This window comes from Amblyomma maculatum, chromosome 10 (assembly GCF_055883805.1).
Source record: "Amblyomma maculatum isolate TAMU_Amacu chromosome 10, ASM5588380v1, whole genome shotgun sequence".
In the NCBI taxonomy this organism is placed as follows: domain Eukaryota; kingdom Metazoa; phylum Arthropoda; class Arachnida; order Ixodida; family Ixodidae; genus Amblyomma; species Amblyomma maculatum.
This window is the reverse complement of record NC_139353.1, coordinates 119362518-119390297: the sequence shown is the minus strand read 5'-3', so window position 1 is coordinate 119390297 and position 27780 is coordinate 119362518. Positions and strand designations below refer to the sequence as shown.

Sequence of the window (27780 nt, the reverse complement as noted above, 5' to 3'; positions counted from 1 at the left end):
GCACCAATTTTCCTTCATAGGGGCACGTAGTAGGCTACATGCCCTAAGGTATTTAGGCAAAAATAGCGCAAAATACTACTGCTGTGCTTGGAGGCAAGAGAACGGAGGTGAAGCTTTTTCGATACGAACAAGCGCATGCTTTCATTTTGTATGTCGGCGGTGTTGAGTTTTATCAAAGCTTATTGAACGAAACTTCTACAGAGGTTTCAGTACTTTCTTCATATCCTTGATTCCTTATACCGGGACTTCACACACACTTGTACGCACAGGTGAGAGCACGTGAGCAGACTCCAAAGCACTGATAGATTACAGTAGGGCGTGATCTAAAAAGCGAGATTACAGTGCGAGCTATTTGGTGATTCATTGCGTATGTAGACCAGCACAACACACCAACACATACGACGAAGAACTAGGACACACTAGCGCTGATCTTCTAACTGGCAATTGATTGGTGAGAAATGTACTTATATGTACTTGCAAATGTACTTGTCACTTCTTTAAAAAGAGCAGCTCCACATTTGTCAAAGCGACTAAAGGCCAGCTAACACAGATATCTTTCAGACCGGCTATCTCAGCAGCCTCCTTGATCGCCCGCACTATCTGGTCCGAGTGCCTGCTTATTACAGAACAGATGACAAGGTCCCGAGCGCATGGCAAGATATCCGTGTTAGCGCGACTTCAATCACTTTGACTAATGCGGAGATATTCGTTTTGAAGAAGTGACAGGCAAAGAAATTTTCGTAATGTTCTCGAGCAATCAGTACATAAGTACATTTTCACCCAATAAATATCATTCGCAAGTTCAGCGCTTATGTGTTGTCGTTCGTCGTGTGTCTTGCTGTGTTGAGCTGGAATAAATACATAACTGATAGATTTGTTCCACTTGGTACGCCTGCCTTTCAATTTTCTTGTCATTTTTGTGAATGAAGCCATTCATCCTTTTATAGAATTTCGCCTGCTTGATTATTCTGTCAGCAAAGTATAGATTGTATTACTCGGGTACTATATCACAGAACTATGCACGCAGTTCCCTGGAGCAAATTCCCCTTTGGCGATAAAGGACACGTGTACGGATGAGTCTCTTATTAAGAGGTTTGAATAGAAGAATGAAAACAGCAAACAAAGAAAGCAAGGCACCTCATGGCTCACATAGTTTTGCGTAGGCACCGGCACCATTTAAAAAAATGAAATTGACAGCTTTTATGAGCTACGCATTATGCCCGTATAAGCCTTCCTCAAATGTACAGCGCGTAACCTGTTGGTTGCTTCGGTTCCCACTCAAAACTCGAATGGAGGAATATATCGCCAAACTGCTTCATTTCGAGAGTGTAGGGCGAGCGCATCACTTGCCAAAAATTGTTCGGATTTTATGATGAGTAAACTGAGCAGTTGATTCCATAGATTGTAAGAATGCCATCCGAACATTTACATTCTTTCTGCTAAATTGCCCTTTGCAGAGTGTATTGATAACGCCTGCCCCATTTCCACGTGCTTCACTAGTATAAAAGCACAGTATTGTACGTGGAAAGTTTCGAAACTTTGGATGCGCTAAAGAAGCTTGCATATTCATGAATGATGCATTCAAGACATTCAAGAGCATATAGCTCATATTGTCTCACAAAAAAGCAGAAATACTTGCGAGGGAAAGTATCAGAGGGGAGCAATGGCGAGCGCATCGGCACTATGACTCGATCGTGATGGCCACTTCAATGATTAACTGCATGTAGTTGTCCACCTTGCGATCCTCGGCGCCCAGAGGAGGCAACTCCGGTAATGCTTTGCAGGCTTCGGATCCTCTGGTGAGGTCAATACAGGCCAGCTTCAGTGCCTTTCCCATCACTCTGTCTATCAAGTCCAGCAAGAAATCCTTGGCGCCAACGTCGCATGGCTGCAGGACCTCTTCGATGCAGTCTACCACGTCACTGTATGCACTGTGGGGGAGAGACAGCGGCATGCAAGAAGAGAGGGTCAGCTTCAGATATCGGTTACCTCTATGAAGATAACTAATTCAGCGGCCGACACGTGCAGCAATGAGGCAATAATTATCAAGGCGGCAATATTAAGGCTCTCGCCGTGGTGGTACAGTTTTTAGGCGGCTCGGCTGCTGTGCCCGTGGATGAGGAATTAAATCTCGGCCGCTGCGGCTGCTTTTGGACGGGGGTAAAAAGCTAGACGCCCGTGTGCTCTGCGATGTCAGTGTACGTTAAAGAAACCAAGATGATTGATATTTCTGGTGTCCTTCACTAGGGCGTCTCATATTTTCAGCCGCTTGGGTACGTAAAACCCCAAAAACCAAACCAAACCAGCGCCCGCGCTACTATCTACGAGCGGCCACAGCGGATTGTAGAGCAAACCCAGATTGGTCAGAAAGATGTGGCCTCACACTCGGAGCGATGGGTGTGAAATGTGTATGAACGGTGGAGAGAAGAAAATTTAGAGAGTAATGAAAAGTGAGCTCGCTTGGTATCTGGAGTCAGACACGGTAGCCTTAGACTATGCAGGTACAGTCGTAAGCACAAGTGATATAAAGCACGCAGCCAGTACCGGAGCTAGGAGTGGATGGTTGGATGGAATATAGGAGGGTCCTCTTTGAAACGTCGTGGTAGCAGTTTCTATCAAGGTCGTTTTTGCCTTTATGTTGAATAATTTTATAGATCGGTTAACTACACCATCATTCCATGTAATGTTTTTATCTCTACACTACAAACATTATGTAACTTTTCTGCTCTTAAGTGACCAATATTCCAATCGCTTTTTGCTTTCTTCCACCCCGAATTCATTCATCCGACCAGTGGAATCTCTAAATCCCAGGGCCTCAGGAAGAGTGACTCAACCTGCATCGACATCCTGATGGATATCATTACATTCGAGTGTAAGATGGTCAATTGTTTCACTGGAGTTACCGCATACTGCATACGTGTCATCTTCTTTTTAAATTTTTATTGTAGCTGTGCGATATAAGACACCCGGATCAAGTTTCAAAAAGTAGGGCACTGCCTTTTGAGTTATCAAAGAAAGCTTCCTTTCTGATATGCCTTTTCCACTTTCGGCATAGTTGTACACTCTGTTTCTTTTCCATTGACTTTCCCCAAGCTTTCCCTGCAGACCTACACTGACAGTGACAGAGACAACGACACATGCACGGTCATAAAATGGGCCGCGATATTGTTGATGCCAGAGAGCTGTTGGTAGTTGGCTTCGCAATCCAGTCTTTGCGTGTTTCGTCATATGCAGCGTGTGGTGTGCATCTTTGCTCAGTACTGTACGGGCAGCAAAATGCTTCTCTAGAACAACCTAACAGCGTGCTTCGGGCTGCTGTGGGCTACACATGCTACATCTAGCGATAACCGCCTGGTTCGAGACCCACTATGAGTAAGAATGCATAGTCAAACCGACTGCACTTTTCGGGGCTCGATAGCTGCCGCGGCTTCACCGCCTGCTTTGTTCGTCAGAGTGCTGTCCACGCTAGCCAAAAATACAAAAAAGGCAAAGTTCCGAATAAGCCAGAAACGCCCTCTCAGCTGCTACCTTTAGGTTCCTCAGCGGGCAACGCAGGTAGTGCTCTAAACGAAAGCAGGCGGCGATCGCCGAAAATATGGATAAGGCTATCAGTTTGGCCCCGCATGCTTACTCTTAATCAGTCTCGAACGCGATGGTTATCAATAGATGTTTATGTTGACTGAAGCGGCCCGGAGCTCCCAGGGTGGTCGTTTTAAAGAGGCGTTGTGTTCTCGGTACAGTGTCAATCACACTTAGCGGGAACACGGCTCCGCGTGGGTGCACAAGAAGTAAGGCATCATTGCGCCAAAGCTATTAGGAAATTCAGCCAAAACGAATGACAGTGCAAAGCACAGCTTCGAGGTCCCCGTAATTGTTCGCCACTCAGCATTTATTCGTGAACGAGGTATTTTTAATGAGGCAAAGCACACGTATGCGTCACCACGCGGAGCCATGTTGACGCTGAGTATGACTGAAGCTGCACGTTCGTGTGGCTTGGTGAATGCTGTGTGTTAATCTACACCGGGTGTTTACTCACATCAAGTTTTATTTGGTTTAGAGGAGCTAACATCCAAACAAAATCAGGCTATGAGGAACGCAATAGAAGAAAACTCCAGAAATCATAACGCAACATTTTTAACGTGCACTGGGAAGGCAGAGAATAACTGTGCTTTGTTTTCCGCCTGGATCTAAAAGTAGCTTCCGCGACTGGGTACGAACCCGCGTCCTTTGGATCAGCAGTGGAGCCCCCTAACCATTTTATTAATAAGTTTATGTTATTCTAACAGGAGCCTTTAAATTGACCGCAATCGATATATTTCACTGTCACCACATAGGAACGAAAGAACGCAACATTCCAAGCATTTAGTCGAGTATCGAGCACACAGCGGTACGTTCATCTTTGTTTATCTTCCCCTGGCGATCCGCGAATGAAATGATTTAGCCGATGAAGTGGTTATATCCTCATTACTAAATAGTTTCACTTCACGCCTGGCAACTGTTCCTTGAGTACCTTATATGTGTAGTCTGACCTCTGCGCAAATATTGAAAAACATGTGTCTTCAGGGTGATTGTATTGTATCCTACCCTTCTCTTCTTTTCCATTTCTTGTTCCACACAGCCATAAAGGATAATATCAAAATGAGAAAAGTGTAAATATTGAATGTTCCTGTAATTTTTTATTTTGTTTTTATGCCCAAAACCTGCAACAGCCTAGGCAAGGAGGCTAGCAGCATGTATCAAATAAATAAATTGAGCAACCATGTCTGTGAAGCGTTCACAAAGTCTGGTTGTTCCCGAATATATCCTAATCAGTATGTGCGAGAAAAGAAAGGTACTAATTACGGAAGCAGAGACTGAGCCATATGAAAAGTGCACCTCGGAGAAGGGACATGTAGGCAAATGAGTCCCTGTAACAGGCCGCTGTAGGAATGCATCAAAGCTGTTGGGTCTTTCAAAGACAGAGCTTGACAGTTATCGGGAATCTATAATGGGCCAGTCTATGGCTGGTACACTTCTGCTTAGACGGGCCGGCTTTTAGTGGTTCTCTCACAGAGTGCCTGATAATTGCAGGTGGACCAAAGATTTAAACGATAAGATAATTCTGATAAATACTGGATCTGTTTCATCGAAATAGACTCGGTTTCTTATGTTACGTCCATAAATTTTGATTATTTTATATCATACAACTTATGCAGAGTTGTATGTCAGCAGTCTTTATGTCAAATTAAAATTTCAGGTAACGAAATTAAAAAAAGAGGCGCTGTTTTTGAATGTCACCTAATCTAGCGTGGTGCATCTGCTAGCACATAACGCCATCTATTCAGTTGCAGAGCCACTGTCCATTGTGAAGCACGCGAAACAATATTTAGAACATTCACAAATTTCTCTTTCAGAAAAGGGTACTATTCCAGACTTTTTCATTATAAAGCTCAAATTACTATGCTTGTGCTACAATACGAAGGCATGTTTTGGTAAAAGCATATTTGCCGTTACTTCAAGCGTTACTGTCGTTTTGCATGCGTTTGCATTCCAAGCGGCATCCAGGAGTATTTTAGTAAAAAATACGCATGGTTTCGTGCAGTCATCTGAGTAGAAAAGCCTTCGCCTCCGAACAGCGCCTGCCTAAACATCTACATAGCTGTTTGGTACTTACGATTTTGAGCTAACACTGTCATTTCATTCAGTGCCGATCAACAAGTTGGTACGCCAGTTCTTTAAAACGCAGAGTATATATTTCAACACTTTCACTCGAACACTGCAACAATGGAATTTTACCATATCAAAACACACGTGAGTGATACACAAAACTGTCAGCAGACCCATCTATAAAACTCATTTCCACACGAAAACATGAAGCATTTCTTGGCCACAGCTGCAGTTCCCTGTTTTGAGTTCTGGTAGACATTAATAGGTTTCAGAGTAGAGTTCCACCAATCATATAATGTCTTTTCCAAAAGATGACATATGAATTTTGTGCCCATTCATAAGGCACACTAGGTAGTTTATGAGGCTGTCGGCCAAAGCACTCACCAGCAACTCTGAGGAATGACCTCATTGACGGGAGCTTTGACTACGGTCCTCTGCAGACTGCTCTTCAGGCCCTGAAAGCAGGCGTGGATACCTGGGCCTGTTGAGTTCAGGCACGGGGCAGCCCTCTGGAACTCTGTTGAAAGGAAAAGGCCGTGGTATAAAAGAAATTAAGGAGAAATAAAATGACACGTTGATAACTTTTGTTCTCCTATAAGTTCCTTTCTACTGCTTTCTACCTCACTTTAACTCCCATCTTCCTCACTTACATTACGGTGATGCCTAGGTGTCCACAAAATGAGTGTGACAGATACTACGCCCTTCCTTTCCTGTGAACCTGTGTTATTATTATTACTCGTATTTCATTACCTATTTTCGTACACAGGAAGCAAAAAGAGACTAGGAAGATGAAAACAAAAGACATATAAAGGACACATAAGCATTACATTAATGTGTGAAACGGTAATGTTATGGGTTCCATCTGCGGCTCTTCTTACCGACCTCTTTCACACATATGCACATTGCTACTGATACAATCTATAATGTTTTATTTGTGCATCTAATAGCACAAATTCTCATTAACATACAGTCGTAAATTACCGCTGTAAGCGCAGAAATTCCGGCGTACATGCAAAGCCCCGCTGTAACAAAGCCTTCCGAATGTTCTTGCGCAGCCTAAAGGCAACATGCCTGACCCAAGATTCAAGAACCCAGGGTTCGAATATCATCTTGCTCTCTTTTTTGAAAGGAGATACTTATGCCACCTCGTCTGTTATACGATCTCGTGATGTCATAACACCCTCAGGACCACCAGTGCTCTGACATCTCATCCGTTAACTACCCCTGCTAGTGGTGCGCTCAGGATTCATTGCCAAAACATTAAAAGGGCTACGTTGATGAGGCCAAACCGTGGACGTGGAATGAGTATGCAAAAGTTGAGCCACGACTGTGTATGAGAACCGTATGCGGTGTATTAGTATGAAGTTCCATTTGAGGTGTCCACAGAGAAAGTGGGACAGATACCGCATCTCCCCTGTAAACCAATAATTAATGCTTAATAGGCTATGCAAACAATAAATGAAATAATGGGTGATGAGTTTCATTATTCACAGTGGAGAATAATTATTTATGAATAATAATTTTAGTGGCTATAAGTGAATAGAATTACATATGAGGTTAACAAAGAAAGCACTGAAAAAAAAAATAGAAATAAAAGTAAAATAAGATACAGGAAAAACATTAGAAAGTGAAAAAAGTTGTGTATAAAAAATGCAGAAGACACGCTGTTGCACCGCTAATTGTTTTCTCATTCCCTCAATGCAGTTTCGGCAGAGGCCTGAAAATGTTTTCACTTACAATGGCCAGAACGACAACGCTGTGACCGAATCCCAGGAAGAAAGAGCGCTTAACGATGTGGCGGTAAAATAAACACACGCATCTACATACTAACACTCAGTCATTTAGCAAACACCTCGAATTATCCTTTTGTCCAAACATTGTTCAAAAACCTAAGGCTTCTTCCCAATTCTTGTTCATCTCTTTTAGTTTCCAGAACACTTACCACTCACCTCACTCTACTATATTGAAATGAAAGAAAGGCCATGAAGAATCAGAAGAGAACCAAGGGCTGGAGGGGTAAACAGAGAAAGAACGGGAAACTGTGGGCGATGACGAGCAGTACGAGGTGGCGGCAATAAATTATATTGGCGCTCATATTGAAATGTGCACAAAGACGGGCGATGACAGCGACTTACGCCTGGGCAAAGCTTTTCCGGCAGTCTTCATATAGTGCACTCTTCTCCTGCCATATCTCTCCCCAACCATAGGCGGAACCTGCCGTTCATATTATTAGGAACTTAACTTGACGTTAAGTACGAGTACCAGTTCTTTACATTTTGTGCTCTATGCGAACTCGGAAATGGCTATTTTTAACACAATAGAGGTAAGGCCCCGCTCGCCAAAACGTCTGGCGTTGACGCTGTCATCGACGACGTAATGTAATGTGCGTAATGGCCGATCACTAACTGTACGTAGGGATCCTGACATTACGTTTCGCAGGAGCTGCCAACTCTGGCTTCTCCTTTTATGTGGGAGGGCGATATCATAATCAGCCTGCCAGTATCCGCCCAGGACTTCTGAATCGGACACGTTACCTCTATGCCATGCATGTGCATTAATTTGGTTTGTTTATAATGGTATTTTTATATAGTGGTACCATTTTGTTTATAGTGGTACCATAATTTCATTTTGAAACATTTTTGTACTTTGTTTAAAATATTTCTTTCAATGTTGCTTATGTGCATGAAATCGAGTTTCTTCACGCTGGGTTGGGTTTTTTTTTTTTTACCTTCTTCTGTTAGCTATAATTGTCTGCATTCAAGCTCCACTCATGTCAGTTTATTTTCTGTATGAAGTGCGTGTGATTTGTGTCAGTTCAGTGCAATAAATTTTGAAGACTGTGGGGACGCTGGCGTCTTCGCCTATTCGCTCTGCCTCAACAAATTTAGCTGAAACTCAGCAGCATTCAAATAAAAGAGAAACATTTGCAGCGTCGCTCAACCAGTACGATGGAAAACGGTGCATGAAGTGTCACTGTCTCCATTTTCTCTCTGATGCTATAATAGAGATTATAATATAATATTACGCGATAAAGAATTATAGATATTATATGACCCTGGATATAACAGTTTCAGTGGTCACTATGTCACGAAGGAGATGCTTTGAAAGGCCTCTGAGGACGATTGGTCTCGATCAAAGGGATGACGCCAATACGGTTTCTTTTGCGAAAGAGTAACTAAATTTGCATTAGAGCAGGTCATCGAGTTTATAGAGCGGCGTCGCAATATGCGCACACTATAAAAAACCTTCACTATCCCATGTCGACCAGCCACATTCGCCGGTCCCTAGCAAAGTTAAAAAAAAAATGTTTATCGATTGCTCCAAAGCACCAACGTGTTTTTTAACACGGCAGTCTCGAGGATCCAGCGTTGTCGCTGTCGATATCCGGATCTGATGTCCTTGAACGAAAAATGCCCATTGAAGCAGACTCAATAAACTTTATAAGCAGATTAAAAATTCAGAATTGGCGCCAAAATATTCAAAGAGGTCCCTGCAGGCAAAATACGAATTGAGCTGACAATAAAATTTAGGTTAGGGCGCTTTACTATTGAGATAACTGTAAATTTATTCCATGCCATCTTCGTTTCGATGCAGGCGAAGCGTCGGCGCCCACGTAAAAGCCAGCGCATGGTAGTGAGCCTACGTGGTCGAAATTATCCGCAGCCCTCCGCACAATCATGCCTAAATCTAAAAGCCTAAGTCGCTTTAAGATTTTACAGCCTGCAATTCATACCAAACAAATAAATCAGAAAGCATATCCATTTAGTGGAGTCCTCGGGCGCTTATGAAGACAGTTCGGAGACGTGAAAGGATAGGGAACCTGAGCTCAAGTTTCAGTGCATGACGGCCGCCCCGCGCCCCCCCTGGCGGCGAGACGTCCAGGCTACGGGAGCAAGGAGGAGTGAAGGGTGGTTGTTCCTTACCCTACTTGGCTGGGACAGGTTGGTCAGCGCTGCTTACAGCAGGGGCTAGCCAGCCACCGAATTTTTATCTGTTGTAGGCCGTCATTGCACCCGCTACCGCTTAGGTGGTGGACGACGGCTGTTGCGGCGCGTGTCTTTCTCTCCCTCCTATTTTTCTTCTCTACTTCCTCGCTTCTGTCCGCATGAGACGGTGGAGGTGGCTCAGCCACAGAGCCAGTAGTAGGCCCGCGCATTTTCCTTTCCTTCTTCCTACAACCACAACAACAACAAACGCGCGGCGGTAGCACCAGCATGGCACCAGTAGCACGCGCCCTTCAGTCTGAGCGAGTAAGAGGTGAACGGTGCTAAACTCGCTCTTTCTTTATCTGTGAATGCCTTTGTGCAGAAAGATAAAAAGATTTTTTTGTAGGTTTTCTTTGAAGAATGATGGCCTAATTGAGTGTTATGAAATATAAGATGAGACGTGAAATGGCTAACGGGTTATTAAAAAAATGGAAGCTGTCTATTAAATTAAAAATGAACTGCTGCTAGCCAGAAAGTATCTCTCATGAGTTCACAAATGACCCAATAGTTTTGCTGAAGTACTCTATTATACAGCATGAATGCTTTTCCAACCCGCGGGCAAAGAGGTCGCAACATTGGCCATTGTCCTACAGGTGAATGTGTTTGCTTTGCTATAATTCACATGAACGCCGCCCCAGCATTGTTTTGAAGTAGCGTAATTTCAAGCTTTGTAAGAGAATCTTCAGTCTCGAATGCACGTTTCATAGGACCATCATGCTTAGTATGAATAAACAAATGTTAGCTTGCGTTGACTTTTTCCGCTGTCCTAAGTTAGCTACAAGCTTGTCACACTTTGCTCGGCAAATGTGAACCTTGTTAGCATCCCTGTCCAATCATCCGGGAGCGGATACAAAAACCAGTGAAACAAAATTTGCTTTAAACTTTCTCAACATTGTTTCGAATGTGTTTGAAATGTTATTTGGGTGTGTGCGTCGTGTGCAGTGATTTGGCACCACTAGCACTGAACATTGCCATTTAACTGCCAGTTATGGGCCTGTAAAGCCCATATTATCACAAACTAAAACCAAACAATGCGTCAGGCCCGAAATACATGAGACTAGCTTCTTCAGAGCAAGCTTCTCAGCCTAGCTTCTATAGTCTAGCCTACCTTCCCGGCGCTTAAAAGTTCCCCATGCGTTACGTACTCATCATCGCCTCTTACGCATCAAAGAATCATCAATCAGTAGAACCAAAAATTGAAATGTTACCATTTTTACGCAACGCCTGTATATTTCTGACACGCGGTGGGGACTACTACAACTACGCCGGCGGCTTTCGACCGGAACGACCTGCATAAGCTATCGCCTAAAATGACTAATACAATGAACGCGGCGTCCATTCTCAAAGCCATATCTGACCACAATCCCGGAACACGCTTCTACCACTACGTCAAGGCGTTTCTGCAGGATCGAACGGCCACTCTCCGGATAGGCGAACACGTCTCGGAGAGCTTTAATCTGGGCGATAAGGGAACACCAAAGACTCAGTACTTTCATCATTCTTATTTAACTTGGCGATGACAAAGCTTTCTCGCGCACTGGGTGAAATTGCTGACGTGGAGCACATCATATACGCAGACGATGTTACCATATGGAGCACCGGTACGTGCCAGCGATGCGGAATTGGAAGCGCGCATGCAAGAAGCCATCACGGTTACCGAGGCCCATCTTGCCCCAATGGGACTTCGCTGCTCTTCTAAAAAATCCGAGCTACTCATCTATCACCCCCCAAGACCAGGGCGCCCGTCCAACGGCTGGCGCCGACCCACACACCATGCATAGAGTTACACGACAGGGATGGAAATCGCATACCTACGGTGGATAAAATACGAATTCTAGGATTGATCATCTAAAGCAACGGGTCCAACTGGGCGATGCTTGACAGCATCCCAATCAAGATTGCAAACGCGATCCGGATGTTTCGGCGCATCATGAATAGCCACAGGGGACTGAGCAAGGACAACGCCGTTCAAATGGTCCATGCTTTTGCACTCTGTCACATCACATATGGGGCTGCAATGCTCAATTGGAAAAAGAAACATCAGAGAAGGCTTGAAGTACACATACGCCGAGCTTTCAAGACAGCGTTGGGGCTCCCCGATAATGCCTCCACTGAACTACTCTTACAGCTAGGAGTGCACAATACCCTTGCCGAAATCATCGAGGCACAGCACACGGCACAGATTACACGCCTATCAAGCACCAAAGCGGGCAGAGAGATTCTCGTTAAGCTTGGCCTGAACACCATAGTAGAAAGGGACAACGTCCTGCAGTTACCTAAAGTCGTGCGAGAAGCAATCAAAGTGTCCCCCTTCCCAAGAAACGTACACCCGATCCACAATCAAGGAAGAAGGCTCGCCCGCGCCAAAGCCCTCACTGCGGACGCGGCACAGTTTCCCGACCAGACAGCTTTCGTGGAGGCAGCGTACATACCGGGAAAGCATGCCTACCCGGCAGCAGTAGTCGACGCACACGGGCGTACGCGCAACTCACTCACACTTCACAACTCAGCTCTAAAAGACTCGAACTTCACAACTGTATACAGCGACTCTAGAGCAGCCACTCGAGCTTTCGCCAAGGGCGGGATAGACAAGACAACGCTACGGATCTTAGACGGAAGTAACATCACCGATCACTCCATTGTATGGTTCCCGGCACACATGGACAGCTTAGGGGGCGGCCTGCGGAGTCTCAATGAGATCGCACACGAGGCGGCGCGAGGACTCATCGACCGCGTCCCTCCGGTTTCCCCTGCTACTCCACATATCGAGTACAGAGATCAATTATTCACGTACAACGACCTTACTAAGCTCTTTTATCTAGGCAGACGAGCATTTCCCCTCCCGGATAAGAAATTAACCCGCAGCCGATCAATCACGTTACGCTTGCTCCAAACGAACTCATACCCCAACCCCTGGCGCATGAAGCACATCGACCCAGACTACGAAAGACAACATGTGTGGGAACGGTGCAGTAACCGTGTAGACTTAAACCATATGCTGTGTGGTTGTACATTGAGCGACGCCTACGCCAAGAACAAGGAACTTTTGGATAAAGTGTTAAAAAGTGCTTCACTACATGATCAGCTTCGGGCTGTCCAGGAGGCCCGCGAGGCGGCGGAGAGCTTCGGACTCTCTGTGCCGACGTGGGAGCTGTCCTCTACACCTGGCGCCTAGCCGAGTGTCCTCCAAGACCCCTCCTGTGGGAAATAAAGTTTTACCAAACCAAACCAAACAAAACGTGATCGCTTACTTCCGAAGCGCACTCATCGGGTCCAAACGTCTATCGTAATTGTCGACCATCTGCTTCAGAGAGTACAAGTTCTCAACGAACTTTTCAAACTTATTCAAGTTCGATTTACGAAATATAAAATCAAGCAAGGAGAGTTTTCTGAAGCGGTGCTGCAGATGCAGTGCAATTGTTCTGCATATGCATGAAGGGAGTAGGAATGCGGCAGTGTAGGAGAACGCGATGCCGCCGCAGTCGGCGCTGCCCCCATATTCCCAGTTTCCCTTTATGTGCGAATGCCCTACTTCATGAGGTCTAACCAGGCCTTCATAATGTGCGTGGCTTGGCCTTGAATGTGACCTTTTCAAATCAACAGCAAAAGCTTACCTGTAACCATGTGCCAACAAAGGGGTGCAAAGGGAGGGGGGTGGGGAGTGAGCACGCGGTGTCTTTAATAGGTGTATCTACGAACGATGACAAAAGTCATCGCCGTCACGCCTCGGTACAGGGGTCATTATCGGATTAGCCTGACAACTGGGTTGTCTCGCTCGTGTGGCACCGAGAGTTACTCAGTCCCGACGCGATGCGGCTTTCATCTTGCTGCGCGCGATATTCACTTCACTTCACTTTATTACCTTAAAGACCTCACATTGGGGGTATTACACAAGGGATGGGAGTACAAACATTGATTGAATGTGATTGCCTACATGATATTTATGAAGTGCATATTTAAACTGTTTACAAAGCTTGATGGGCAGGTGATGGCATCAACATCGTGGGGAAGGCCATTCTAGTCTTTTGCAGTGCGAAGAAAGAATGATGAAGAAAAAGTGACGGTGCGGGCACGCTGGCTTGAAACTACAAGTGGATGGCCGGTGCGATGAGATATGCGAGCTGGCGGTGTGGTGTAGGGTGGTTGGCCGAGGGAGCTGTAAACAAAACTTATGGAACCGATTAAGAGAAGCAATGCGACGACAATGGGCAAAAGGTGATAAACCTGATTGCCGTTTAAGTGACGATACACAGATGTCATATGAATAGGAAGAATAAATGAACCTCGTGGTGCGATTTTGGACAGATTCTAGAGAACTGATGAGATATGATTGTTGCGGGGTCCAGATAGCAGATGCGTATTCTAGTTTGGGTCGGATGAGCGATTGGTAGGCGAGAAGTTTAATACTTGAGGGGCGTGCCGTAAATGGCGTTTCAAAAAACCCAATGATCGGTTAGCTGATGCGACGAGGTTCGTTACATGTGAGCGCCGAGATCCTGGCACAAGGTGACGCCTAAGTACTTGTATGAGCATGCAGATCTAGTGGAGCGTTAGCAACCGAGTAAGTGAAAATGTGGGGGTTACGTCGGCGGTGAAAAGGTGCGAGTTTACATTCATTAGGATTGAGCGACATTAGCCAGTCATCGCACCAGACATGTATTGCGTTAATGTCGTTTTGGAGCTTTGATTGGTCAGAGGTGCTGGAAATTGTGCGGTAAATAACGCAGTCATCTGCAAACAGACAAACATTGCAAACCAGGTTTGCGGGTAAGTCGTTTATATAGATTAAGAATAGGAGGGGAGCTAATACAGAACCTTGGGGTACGCCTGATGTTACTGGAAGAGGGTTAGAACTGTGTCCATTAACGAAAACGAATTGGGAGCGGTTAGAAAGGAATTCTTCGATCCATAATAAGACGTTAGGATGCAGATTTAGCATGGTTAGTTTCAGCAGTAAACGCCTGTGGGGAGCTTTGTCAAATGCTTTAGCGAAGTCTAGAAAAATAGCGTCAAGTCTGTCAGTTTAGGTCGAGGTTGGAGTGAACGTCATGAAGAAAGATGGCCATTTGAGTTTCACATGACAGACCCTTGCGAAACCCGCGCTGTGAGGGATGAAAGAAGTTGTTACTGTCAAGAACGTTCATAATTTGAGAATAAATGACGTGTTCAATGATTTTGCAATGTATGCTGGTTAATGATATCGGACGGTAATTTAAAGGAGTATCTTTCTTGCCTGATTTATAGACGGGAATGACCTTCCCCACTTTCCAGTCATCCGGAATGCATCCTGTAGAAAGCGACTGTGAAAACAATAACAATAAGTACATTGCAGGAATGCCGTTAGTATAGCGAAGTATTTTGGAGTTAATTTCGTCGATGCCGGCCGATGACGAAGTTTTAAGGCGTTCAATTAGCGAGGAAATGCCAGCTTCAGAAAACACGACAGCAGGCATGTTGGACTGTATATTGGCGGTGGAAGGCGCAGTTGGTGGGTGAATTTCATTAGTGAATACGGATGAAAAGGCGTAATTAAAAATATCAGCGCATTTTTTGTCATCTGCTTCTTCGCCAGACTCTTTAGTAAGAGTGATGGTATGTGCCGGGTGCTCACTTATTACCTGCCAGAACTTTCTGGGATTGGAAGTCTACAATTTCGGGAGGTCGTTGTGAAGGAAAGAGTATTTCGCGTTGCTGATTGCGGAGAGGCACGTGCGTTCGGCTGCATAGTATATTTCTCACGCGAAAGCATCGTATTGCTTTTTTTCCCGCACAGAAAAGGCGCTTTTTTTTTATTGTCGAGCCTTTTTATTGTTTTGGTATAGCATGGTTTTTGGCGGTCGGAGTGGAAGCTTATTTTAGGGATGTATCTGTCTGTTAGTTCGATAATCTTGCTCTTAAAGAAGGACCAGTTAACATTTACTGAGCGATCGTGAAAAGGTACTTCAAATTTTGTGAGATATTGGCTTAGTTCGAGATTAAAGGCTTCATAGATTCCTTTGTCGTATAGCCGAATAGTTTTGTTTTGATTTTGGCGTCGTGATGGGTGGAACTCAAATGTGGCGTGAATCACTTTATGATCGCTGATTTCGCGTAGATAAGTGATAGATGAGAGGGCTTCCGGCCTGGTAGTTAGGATTAAATCGAGGATGTTTGCACACCCTTCTGCAACGCGGGTCGGTTCGGATACCACTTGTGTTAAGTTGAAATTTAGGCAGACCTCAATGAAGTCATTCGCTTCCCTGTTGCTTGCATAGACACACTGTGAAATTTCTACGGCACGTCAGACCACACGAGGATGGCGAGTAAGCTGGGATCTTCTACTGTCTTGGCCGAAGGAGCGCTACGGGTCCGCGGGCTGAATTGGAACGGGAGAGAAAACGCTGTAAACATGAACACGTTGCCTTATGTATGTACCTACGTCCTGGAGCGTAATCAAATCGAAACTTAGAGCAAAAAAAAAAGAATACCGACCAACAGCTAAAGAATTAAGCCCATATGCTTTCGCACGTCTGACTGGGTTTAACTGTAATGTTTTTGAGTAGAGAGGGAGCTCTCCTTCAGGAGCAGCAGCGGCGCTTCGTGGCGCTTTGGGAGCCTATACCGGAATTTCCCAGCCCAACCTATGCGCAGCGGCAGCCCGCGCTTTTTGGCTTGGATCTCTACAAGATAAACTTGGTCATCAGGGCCTGTGCGGCAACGTAGAGTATTTGGTGGAGGAAAACACCTGATTTGCGTCATCTAACCTATACGTACAAATAAAGTTATTAACATCAGCATCCAATTAAGCTTTGAGGAATGCATTAACCTTTGCTGGCTGCAAAATCAATTCTCGAAGTATGCCTCATTTAAGTTAGTTTCTTCTTATTTGGACCATGCGCACTGAACGCAGCTGAATAGCATCAGGAGAGGTCAGATGTCATCGAAAAATTATAGCGACCACGGCGGGCTCAGGCAGGTGCCGTATATTATGCCATATAAGTAGATCAAAACCTACCCTTGTTCTGATCAGAACTAGATGTGCAGATGGCATCGATGTTCTGTCGAAGCGTCGTCACGAATAGCAGTGCCGCTGTCTCCGACACACCCTCCAAGCAGTCGTCCACAAACTGTCGTACGCAAGCGGTTTGCCGTTTCTCCGCCCTGAATTGAACATATAAAAGATTGATTCGAATGAAGGACGTGTGACAAGCGGGTCGAATGGTTCGTACAAAATTCACAGTGTAAATAATAGGGTGTAAATATCATGCACTGTCTGGTCCCGAAGAGCTATACCTAGAAATGTCATTGTAGGCATGTGAAGGATGAGGTAACATGATTTAATACACCTGAATTTAGAAATTCATCATGACCCTCAGTGGTCATGATGCAGTGTTTTTGAATCCTTAATTTTTCCTTTCTTTGTCACTCTGGGGAATTTTCGCGTAAACGATGCGTTGCCATGGTATCAGTGAAGAAACAGTCCAGTCCAGTGAAAGCCCGCTTTGCCGTAAAGTTCGTAATGAGTTCGATTAGTATTTGATGTTGAATGGGGAAGAGAATGGTGCAGAGGTCGGGGCGCTTGGTTAGTTTGAATGATGGGCAATATAGGTAAGCAGAGCGTCCGGGTTTCAATTTTTATGGACACGACGACATCAGTGGCTATTCGCTTGCGTTTTGGCAGTGGTGCTGATGCGCGGCTATTTCGTAGCTTAGGACACTTCCCACACCTTGGTTACCTAGAAGCACTCGGCCATGCAAACTGTTAGCTGCCACATGCCAGAGCTATGGTCCCTGGGAAAATTTTTCCAGGGACAATACTAGATCTACCATCGGCTGAGACATAATTATGTGGCCTCGTGACACCATAAAACTCTCCAAGGAATAATTTTAGAAGTCGGGTCTTGCGACTTGGATTTATGGTCACTGAGTCCTGATTGCATTCAATATATAGGACGTCAACAGGTCATGTGATCTCTCTTCAGCAGTCATGGCGTTTCGCTAAGGAGAAAGAATAGTTCTCAGTGTCAAGAAAATTATAACGCCAACGCATTAAATAAATATGTGATATGTGAGGGCACGTGTGTGTAAAGCCTCAACCCAACGGAAGCATACCCGGTGACCGGCATCCACACATTCATGAGCAAAACAATACATGTGACTGTTCACCCACCGAGAACCAAACCACAACCATTCTCTACTCATCATCGACCTTAAGACACTCCCACATCGCCTGATGTTTCCTACAGATGCGTGTATGGGAAGCGTCTATCCTCCGTTAGACAAAACACCCTCCATTGGCTGCACATGCACGAACCCACCATCATCCCCTTTCCACCTATCTTCCCAGTTGCAAAGTGTACAAATCGGCACTTACCAGAAGCTCACGTAAAACTGAAGCAATAAAACGATAGTAAAATTAAATGAAGAGAGGCAATCAGAATGCCATCAAGGTGAAAGCCTTACCAAACACAACCATTTTTTTGTTGGCGTTAGATTATGATATTTTCTGTGCATTTTAGCAGCGGATTTGTAGGATTTAACGTCCCAAAGCGACTCAGGCTATGAGGCATACAGTGATGAAAGGCCTCGGTAATCCGACCGCTGAAATCGCACATGACAAGAGCACCTTGCTTCCTGCCTCCAACGAAAAGTGGATACTGCAACTGGAATGCGACATTGCATCATCATGATGAAAATTGTTGTCAGGAGCATCGCAAAGGGCGCTATGAGAGTCTGCAACTGCGTCCAATGCAACAGAAAATAAAATTAGAGTCACAAGTCACAAAAAAGTCCTTAATTTCTAGGCGAACTTCTCGCAGCTTTCTTGCTATGGGATATACATCGCAATACGGCCGCGCAAATGTTGCCTCTACAACCGAGAATCTGAGGTCAAGCGGGATCTTTTTCACATGGTCGTGCGCTGCTCAAGCGCTCTACAGAAAGGTTAGAATAATACAATAAAAATGTGATGTGAGGCGGCAACGTATGCAAAATGTAAAGACACAAAATTCCATATTTGATACAGGTCTTGCGATAACCCTACCAAGAATCACCACCTAGATTTAATTATGTTTTGAGTTGGAATGAAAATGCTATTCTAACATGATCTTGTTCGCCAATTTAAGGTACGAATTTCAGAGTGCTACTGCTATGCCGTTCAGAAACAATGATCTGAATGGAGCATATGCGGAGCTGGCCGACAAATGCTAATATAATTCTGGTTTCTTACTGCCCTATTGGTGTGTAAGTATCGATTTCACATGGTTGAGTTCCAGTGCACATAAAATGTACCCGCTGGCACATATCCGGGCGTTTTGGAAAATTTATGAAAAACAGTTTTGAACATATTTTTTCGCACGTTGTTAACCATCGCGAAAAAAAAACATATTCGAAGATCTTCCCTGCGCATGATTCTAGGTTTTCTCTAAATTTTTAAAAGCACACTACAATGTTTACCTTGCTAGTATGACATTTGTTGTGAACGGAGAGCTTCAGAATAAAAATTGTGGCACTTTTCGAACGTTTAAGGCATTTCTATCACTCTGCCCATAAAGCTATCTTACGCTACGTCTCAGTCGCTTACCAACTATTTCAAAAAACGCACCTGAGCAGCCCTAAGTACGCAGGCTTCCAGATTTTCGCTACCAATCTTCAAAATTTACCTGAATAGCTTTCTACTTAAACTATTATTTTCTTATTGGGAGCGCAGTACGAACTCCGGCAGCAAAATCGCGTCCTCATCGCAAGATCAGTGCGTTTCTATCAATATGATCATAAAGTATATCTTACAGTATATCACGCTTGCATTAGAGTTAAGAGCACTTGCTATTGGTTTTCTACGGCGCTTTTAGGTACTGACTACGAGCGCAGCAAAGACTTTAGGATATATTTTTTGCCAACCATCGCATGCTTATACCACGTTGGTAACAGCGCTACCCCAGGACGGAGTGAGAACACAACACTGGCGCAGAGCGTGTGTTGTGTTCTCGCTCAATCCTGTGTTAGCGCTATTCTTACCATGATCGTAAACCTAGAAGTCTAACTCTCCATTCTTATGATGCCTGCACCATTTTCACCTGCGCGCACGTAATATTATCTAATAATATCCCACATTTTGACAATTAAAGCTGAGTTAAGTGGTATCACAGAAATGTGGGCCCGTATTTTTCTAAAAACTAGACGAAAGCACGAATTGATCACGTTGTGTATTGATGACGTATTTATCGTTACCGAATACTTGGCGCGTGGAAAGCTTTCAGCCTTGTGACCGATGGATATTTGTCGAGACTGCTGCTTGAAAGCAAGCACCTTTCTTCCGATCTTCGCATATTCCTGTGGGAGCTTGCAAAGAAATCTTTGTATTCGGTCCAGATTCCTTCTTTCGTTCTTCTTCGACCTATATTTCTACTACTTACCTCAGTCATCAATGGCTTCTGTGAATATGTATAAACCGTGTGCCTTTTATGGATGCTCAGTCCGTGTTCGCGATTGCTCGAGCAAAGAAGTGAGAAAAAATAAACATTCTCTCCGGCAACGCATTCGTATTATTGCGTTCGACTAGTGCAGCTCTTTGGGATTGACAGTCTCGTACTTTTTGCCACTAGGGATGAAATAAAGGTTCAATGAGTACGGAATCAACCTCTTACGTTACTCCGGTAACATAGGCGCCATTCCCGCCACGAATGAGTCACTAGTAGCTACACGTCAATATACCGGGGCTCTGGAAAACTAGAAAGCACACGTTATATACTGCTTGCTTAAGCACAGACGCAATAAATTCTGACATCTGGACAGAAAATATTTTAGCAGTGTTCAGTTTAACTCTCAAGACTGAGCAGGACGTGGCAGCCGGGATGCCGCCAGTATTACGCACGCGCATTTCTCGTCGAACCCTTTGCCGTATGAGGCCAGGCGGTCGGTGTTGCCGAACGGGATGAAGTCGTCGCCGCATTCCCCCAGCGTCTCCAGTTTGCAATCCGCTTTCAGAGCAGCTCGGCACTCCCCTGCAGGTAGTAGGAAACGGCATGATACAGTTATTGCATGAAAAGGTGTGAAAGGGTTTTGACCAAACGGTGATGTTCTATTGTGTGATAGGCTCAGGTTGTGCACAGAAGAAAGAAGAACCTGTTTTTTGTTGTTTATGGGATACCTGCATCGCCAGTAGGGTATTAGAGCAGGGGGTTACCTACGTTAATTGTGGCGTTACGTATTATTTAGAAGCTTGGTAAAATGCATCGTTCGACGCAATATCATCATCATCAGCCTGACTATGCCCACTGCAGGGCGAAGGCCTCTCCCATATTTCGCCACTTAACCCGGTTCTGTGCTAGCTGCATCCACTTGACCCCTGCGAACTTCTTAATCTCATCCGCCCACCTAACTTTCTGCCGCCCCCTGCTACGCTTTCATTCCCTTGGAATCAAGTTTGTTACCCTCAGCGACCATCGGTTACCCTCTCTTCGCACTACATGTCCTGCCCATGTCCATTTCTTCTTCTTAATTTCTACTAGAATGTCGGTAACTTGAGTTATTTCTCTCACCCACTCTGCACGCTTTCTATCTCTTAATGTTACCCCTACCATTTTTCGTTCCATAGCCCTCTGGGTTGTCCTCAACTTAAGTAGAACTCTCTTGGTTAGCCTCCATGTTTCAGCCCCATAGGTGATTACAGGTAAGATGCAACTGTTGTACACTTTCCTCTTGAGCGATACCGGTAAACTGCTAGCCATAATCCGCGAGTGCTTGCCAAATGCGCTCCATCCCAATCTTATTCTTTATGTTATTTCCTTTTCATGGTCCGGATCTGCGGTTACTACCTGTCCTAAGTAGACATAATCGCCTACTACTTCCAGTACTTCGTTACCTAATGTAAACTGCTGTTCCTTCCCGAGGCTGCCGAACATTACCTTAGTCTTCTGCATATTGATTTTCAAGCCTACCTTTCTACTTTTCCTGTCTAGGTCATCAATCATTATTTGCAGTTGATCCCCCGAGTTGCTTAGCAAGGCAATGTCATCAGCAAATCGCAAATTACTGAGGTATTCTCCATCTATCCTTATCCCTAACTGCTACTATTCTAAGTCTCTGAATACTTCCTCTAAGCAAGCTGTGAATAGTACTGGGGATGGCTCCTTGCCTAACACCTTTCTTTATGGGAATTTTGTTTCTTTATGCAGAACTATGGTTGCTGTGCAGCCACCATATATATCTTCCAGCACTTTCACGTACGGCTCGTCTACCCCCTGATTTCGCAATGCCTGCATCACCGCCGATGTTTCAACTGAGTCAAATGCTTTTTCGTAATCAATGAATGCTATGTATAAGAGCTAGTTATATTCCGAGCATTTTTCTATCACCTGATTGATGGTATGGATATGATCGATAGTAGAGTACCGTTTCCAAAAACCTGCTTGATTCTTTGCTTGATTGCAGTCTAAGGTTGTCCTGATTCTAATAGCGATTACATTAGTAAATATCTTATACGTAACAGACAGTAAGCTGATTGGTCTGTAATTTTTAATGTCCTTAGAGTCCCCTTTCTTAGGAATGAGGATAATGTTTTCATTCTTCCATGGTTCCGGTACCATCGATGACACCAGGCACTGCGAATACAGGGTGGCCAGTTTTTCTAGTACGATATCTCCCCATCTTTTAGCAAATCTGTAGTTATCAGATCCTCTCCAGCTGATTTTCCCCTTTTCATAGTTTCTAATGCTTTCTTGACCTCGTCCTTCGACACTGGTGGAACGTCTGACTGCTTTTCCCTGCCGCCAATCTCGTTACGGTCCTGGCTACATTGGCTGCTGTAGAAATCTGTATAGAACTCCTTGGCTACTTTGACTATCTTGACTTTGACTATCGACGCAATATACACTGCGCTTGATGGCAAACTGTTTCCATCTGGAAATTTTGAAGAAGGGTGTGTACTACCAGGGCACCTTTGAAAAGGGGCGAATAATTTCTTAGATGCACAATCGTGCAGTTTGAAGAGGACAATCTTTCAGGCTAGTTGGTTTTCTATTGTGTGTTGCAGCGCGTAGACACACAAGACACACAAGCGCTGAACGGCAGCGACGTTATTTCGGCAATCGGCCACCCACATCATATATGGCCTCAGAAAACATACGCCCGCAAGGAAAGCAAAAATGTAGCCAACATGGGACAAAAAAGCCGGCGCTTGCAAAAGCAAGCGCCGGCTTACAGCATTTATATATCGATAAATTTATATATCGAAAAATTTATATATCGATAAATTGATGAGCCTGACACAAGATTAACAGAAAAAAAAACTGCATGAGATGAAAGTAACATGCTGTAAGTTCTGTTAATAACAGGCAGGGAACAATAGTGCATGAAAGAATCAACGATGTTTTCAGTTCTTCATTGGCTAAAAAAATGAAAGTGCAAAGAGCGTTTTTTGATAAGACCTTTTTAACACCGCATGTGATTACATAAGACAGTTAAAAAATGAGTAACACATAGAGAAAGAGAGAGTAATGGAAATGATGGAACAAAATCGAAAGCCAACTATAAACATGGCAAAACAATAATACAGGCCAATTAAGGAATAAAAAGCGCGGCTGATATGGGCATGTAGAATTAAAGAGAATAATTAATGAATAAATAAAGCCTTTATTTAATTTAAGGGATGTCTGGGCAATGTTTTGGTAATTAGAGAATTGGGAGGGATGGGAGTCTAGTTTCTCGCTTCTTCACGGTTCTACAAGCGGTTTCTCGTTGCTTGCCATGCTGCCGCTCTGCGCATTGTAAGTCGACCTCTATTACACTACTCGAAACAGGCCACTCTCACTGTCATTGGTGGCAATGGCATGTTGCATTGCGGTGCTTCATAGTATCTGATGTGCTACGGTGGGTATGTCGTCACGCGGAATATGCGTAATTTTGTTTCTTCCTCTTGAAAAAGATGCGCATTGCTGTATAATATGTATTATGTCTGCAGAGTACTGTTTCTGACAGTAAGTGCATGTATTCTGTTTAGTGTTTCGTGTCGACCGAGAAACAACTTTTCAATTAAGCTGCGTTTGCTATCACTTTGTTTAGATATATATGTTGTGGTCGAGTGAGCCGTTTCGCACTGTCAAACACGGGCGTTGGTGTTACTTCAAATAATCTAAGCCTGCTGTCATGTTTTATTTTCGTGCGTACATAGTGCATCATGGCTTTGTCAAGGGAGCATTTAGTGAGCATTCTTGTTATGGTTTTGAGTATATCGGTTTAGGCATGGAGGGGTATGCGGCGTCGTATGAAATGTAATTAAAGAAGCCTGAATGTGAAATGTTGCAATCTAAAAGAGCGACGAAAAAATCAGGCAGGAATAAAATACAAATAAAAATTAAAATATATAGAATGTCGCGCCAAGCGGTGGTGATGCAGAAATAGGGTGCTGGGGAACAGTGCCGAAGTATGCGGAAACGAATCCCGTCTTCGGTGGTCGCTTTTCGGCGGCGGCGAAAACCAACGCGCCGTGTGCCGTGCGATGTCAGTGTACGCTAAAAACCCAAGGTGGTCGAAATATCCGGAGCCCTCCAGCACCGCGTCTCTCTTAGCCTGAGTCGCTTTGGGACGTTAAACCTCATAAACGAAACCAAATCATATAGAATGACGCCATGTTAAGAACGCCAGCAAAATCAAAGATAAAATCAGCGACAACCAGAGATATATGCAATTTCGTTACTGGAAAGTCTGAGCTCTGCTGATTTATTCATCCTTGTGCTTCGCGACCAAGGGGGCTTCAACTATTTCGCGTATAAGCTTATTACGGCATCTCTTTAGAGTGATCGTCTGTTCCAAGAGACGAGAAGATTTTTCATTGTTTTCGCATGTGCGACAAGGCAGACACCGGTACGTTTCTAAACGATGAATCGAAAAAATCATTACTCTGCTCCGGTAATCGTTTGTTGATACATCAACAGTCTATGGCCGATGTATTCCTTGGCACGAGATCGTGGAATATAGTATTCTGCGCATGCTCCGCTGGCATTCTTCTGCCGTGCAGTAATGCCAGTGTCTTTGCTGTTTCGTTTACCATGCGACACAGTTACACAGACAGTGAAGTGAGTTGGCACACTGGATCCAGCCTTGGTTTTTTTTCGCTTGGGCCACTCGAGATTTGTGCCATAGTTTGCTTCTAATACGCTTTTCTGACATTTTATTGTTGGAGTTTTCCATTTTATTTTATTGTCAATTGGTTTTTGCCTGCGATAACCTGTGGTTTATTGCGAGCTTTCTCTAACATTTATTTAGTCTTTTTTGTCATCTTGAGAACTTTACAATAAAGGCAGTTAAGGGACGAAATGATCCCGTGAACGCCTGCCTTCGTGCGAACCCTCTTAAGATTATGAGAAATTTTTTACATATAAAGAATAATTGCTGCATTATTTTGCTGTTAGACCTCAGCTGAGGGGGCTGTATCGGCTCGTTCAGAAGTTTTAACATTTTACCAGCGACAGAAGCAAGAACGACCCAGTCAGCCTGCACACTTCAGCAAACGCTACGCTGAATTTTGTGCTCACATTGACTTCGTCAAGGCATTACTTTCACTAGATTGTACAATATTCCTTAATGTATTCCTTAAAGAATACAGGCTTAGGTGTGAAAAACATTCTAAGGTCGATAAAGCGTAGGGTATTATTGTTGGCCCCTCGTGAGTCACGTTGAGTGGAACCAGTGTTATGCTTTTCTGTTTCCTGTTTTTGCCGTATTTTTAGGTCTGGATGTTGCCTTCTGGTGTTTTTCTTTTTTCTTTTTTTTTATTCTTCTTCGGTCCAGCGTGGACCACCTTGCGACTCAGATCTTGTTTTTTTCCAGTTTTCCTTATTGTTCAGATGATAAAAGCTTTTTTTTTAATTTTGAGCTTTTGCTCCTTTCTATTTATTTTTAATTGGCTTCATGTACTGCAAAGCTTTTGCTGGTCTTGGCTTCGTCTCTTTTTTTTCAGTTGTTCCAGAGTGTAAATAAAATGGTGCCAGTGCCGTCATAAACAATAAAGGTGACATGTTGAGGCACCTTGCGTAATATGGCTTCGTTATTGGAATCTAAGAGAACTAGGTATTCATCCACGACCGGAATATTTTAGAGCACGTGAATAATCAAGCGGTCCTTAAGAGCTCTTTCATGCATTGCGAGGTAATTGTCAATAACGACGAGGGCAATCCATGATCCTATACAAATTCTCTGCCTTTGAATAGAGCGATACCCATTCTACTCTGCAAGGGTTGATTTCAGGTAAACTGGCAGCAGTTACAAAAAAACATCAACAGTGTTGCCAGCGGCGCTCAAAAACCTGGCCAATTTCTCTTCCTGTTTTGTACCTGAAATAGGTCGTTAACAGGAAGCAGGTAGAGCTTCCCCTGCAAGTATTTGGCAACATCGTTTTGTTAACTCATAGATAGGAATGAGGATGAAAGACAGGAAAGCCAACCAGAAAGGCCTCTGGTTGGCTACCCTACACTGAGGAAAAGTGATAAGGGTATTAAAGAGGGGAAGAGATAGAAGACGTTGCGCACAGTCAAAGTTTGTCACACAAGCCGGTGGCTGTTAGGAAACTAAGTAGTGCCCTGTATGCCTCAACGGTGGTCGACTGCTATGGCCATGGACCAAGGATCTTATCCGCCGTCATCTTTTTCACGTAAACAGTTACGCGCGGATGGCATCCTATGTTCTGAACTTCTCTTTTTCCTTTCTTTCATTGTTCGGCAAAGCTTGACAATGTTCAACCGGGTGGTACAGAATTTTTTTAAGGTATAAATAAACTTACAGTTAGCCGTTGTGTGTTCGCGATCTTCCGTACTTTTTTCACGTCTGGCTGAGTGCTGCAAACACTATCTTGCAGTTTGGCAATCAATACTCTAAGGATATGCAACAGACCAGATGCACTGCACGATGAAAAAACTGCGCACAGATTAAAAGTATTTAGTTTTTTGTGCAAGAAAAAAAAGCTAACATGTTGTGCATATTTCTTAGCTTTTGAAGACTCCATGGAGAATTCTCTGAGAATAAATCATTGATTTCCCTCACGATGAAGGTAGAAACGTTTTGTAAAAGTGTTTGCATTTATCAGAATGTTAGGTTCGGTATAATTTTCTGCTTTATTCCAATTTCAGACGTCAAGCTTACAATGAGTGCACACGCACTATGAAAGCGGGCATGTGCAAGGGGGGAACAACAGCGGCCAGGTATATACATAGCTGCTCATTGCACGTTTTGAAAAAGGTCGAGTTCCCCGAGTTGACCCACCTGTAGGGGGCGCGGCCTCCATCTTCAAATTTCAGCCTAGCGTGGACCGAAAAGCCTTTCTGCTATATTTATCCCATTACTTCGTCGTCGCGGCCCCGGCTGAAAACGCATAGCAACCTCAAACGAGCCACGACTTGAGAGAAAGCATTGCCATTTTAGGACATTTTAATTGACATGGTTTTTGGAAAACACAGACAACGATTCGCTGTTTATTGCAGTCGAAAACAATTAATACTAGGACGCACTTCCATAATTTGGAAGTTCAGCGTATGACTTCGGTATCATAGAAATTTTAACTGCATATATTGTATATATTGAACTACGCTATTAGTTTGAAAGTTGCTACTTTGTTTACAATGTAAGTGTGTAATAAAAAAGAAGTTAGACAAAACATTTACCGAAAAACTGAATCGTTGAGGTAGTTTCTACATAAGGAGATGCATACTGTGACGTCATATATTCCAAGGAATACAGACATATCTTCTAGATATTCAGCTGTATTATCTATAACATTTTTTTACCAAGTGTTCGGAGAAAATGCTAGTGTGTAACCACGCAAAACCTGACCTACGCCAAATGTAGTGTCGCTCCAGCGTAGCGAACACCCGCTACTTTTTCGGCATCGTGCTTCCCACTTTTCACGAAGTATGCCCATGTATGCCTATACCAAGTTTCTTCATTAACTTTTTGTGACCGGCCTTCAAAGGTTAGGAAGAATATGGAATAAACAAAATGCGCTAGTCTCACCAGAATTCATAGTTGTGATTTGATGAGATACGCCTGCATTTGAGGCCTACTGTACCACAGATAAACCGCACAAGGCGCTGCAAAGCTGGCTTACCTATAAGGGACGCCAGCAGCAGCACTAAAGCAGCGGTGTTTCCCGGCAGCATTCTCGCAGCTCGTCGCTGCG

General features: G+C 44.1%; 1 protein-coding gene across 1 annotated transcript; it reads right to left on the bottom strand.

Moving 5' to 3' along the window:
* On the bottom strand, nt 1-27780 carry LOC146177331 (uncharacterized). The gene is made up of 5 exons (XM_084581127.1): nt 27709-27780; nt 20485-20614; nt 16627-16772; nt 6031-6163; nt 1-1931 (listed from the first exon to the last, which is right to left on the bottom strand). Exons 1-5 carry the CDS (start codon nt 27758-27760, stop codon nt 1682-1684), a joined length of 711 nt encoding a protein of 236 aa, XP_084437253.1. The 5' UTR covers nt 27761-27780; the 3' UTR covers nt 1-1681.

Coding starts and splice junctions, on each gene's coding strand:
- LOC146177331 (XM_084581127.1), bottom strand. CDS start 27,760: ATGCTGCCGGGAAACACCGCTGCTTTAGTGCTGCTGCTGGCGTCCCTT. Junction 20,615..27,708: donor GCTGCTGGCGTCCCTTATAG/GTAAGCCAGCTT, acceptor TACTACCTGCAG/GGGAGTGCCGAGCTGCTCTG. Junction 16,773..20,484: donor GGGTTCGACGAGAAATGCGC/GTGCGTAATACT, acceptor TGTTCAATTCAG/GGCGGAGAAACGGCAAACCG.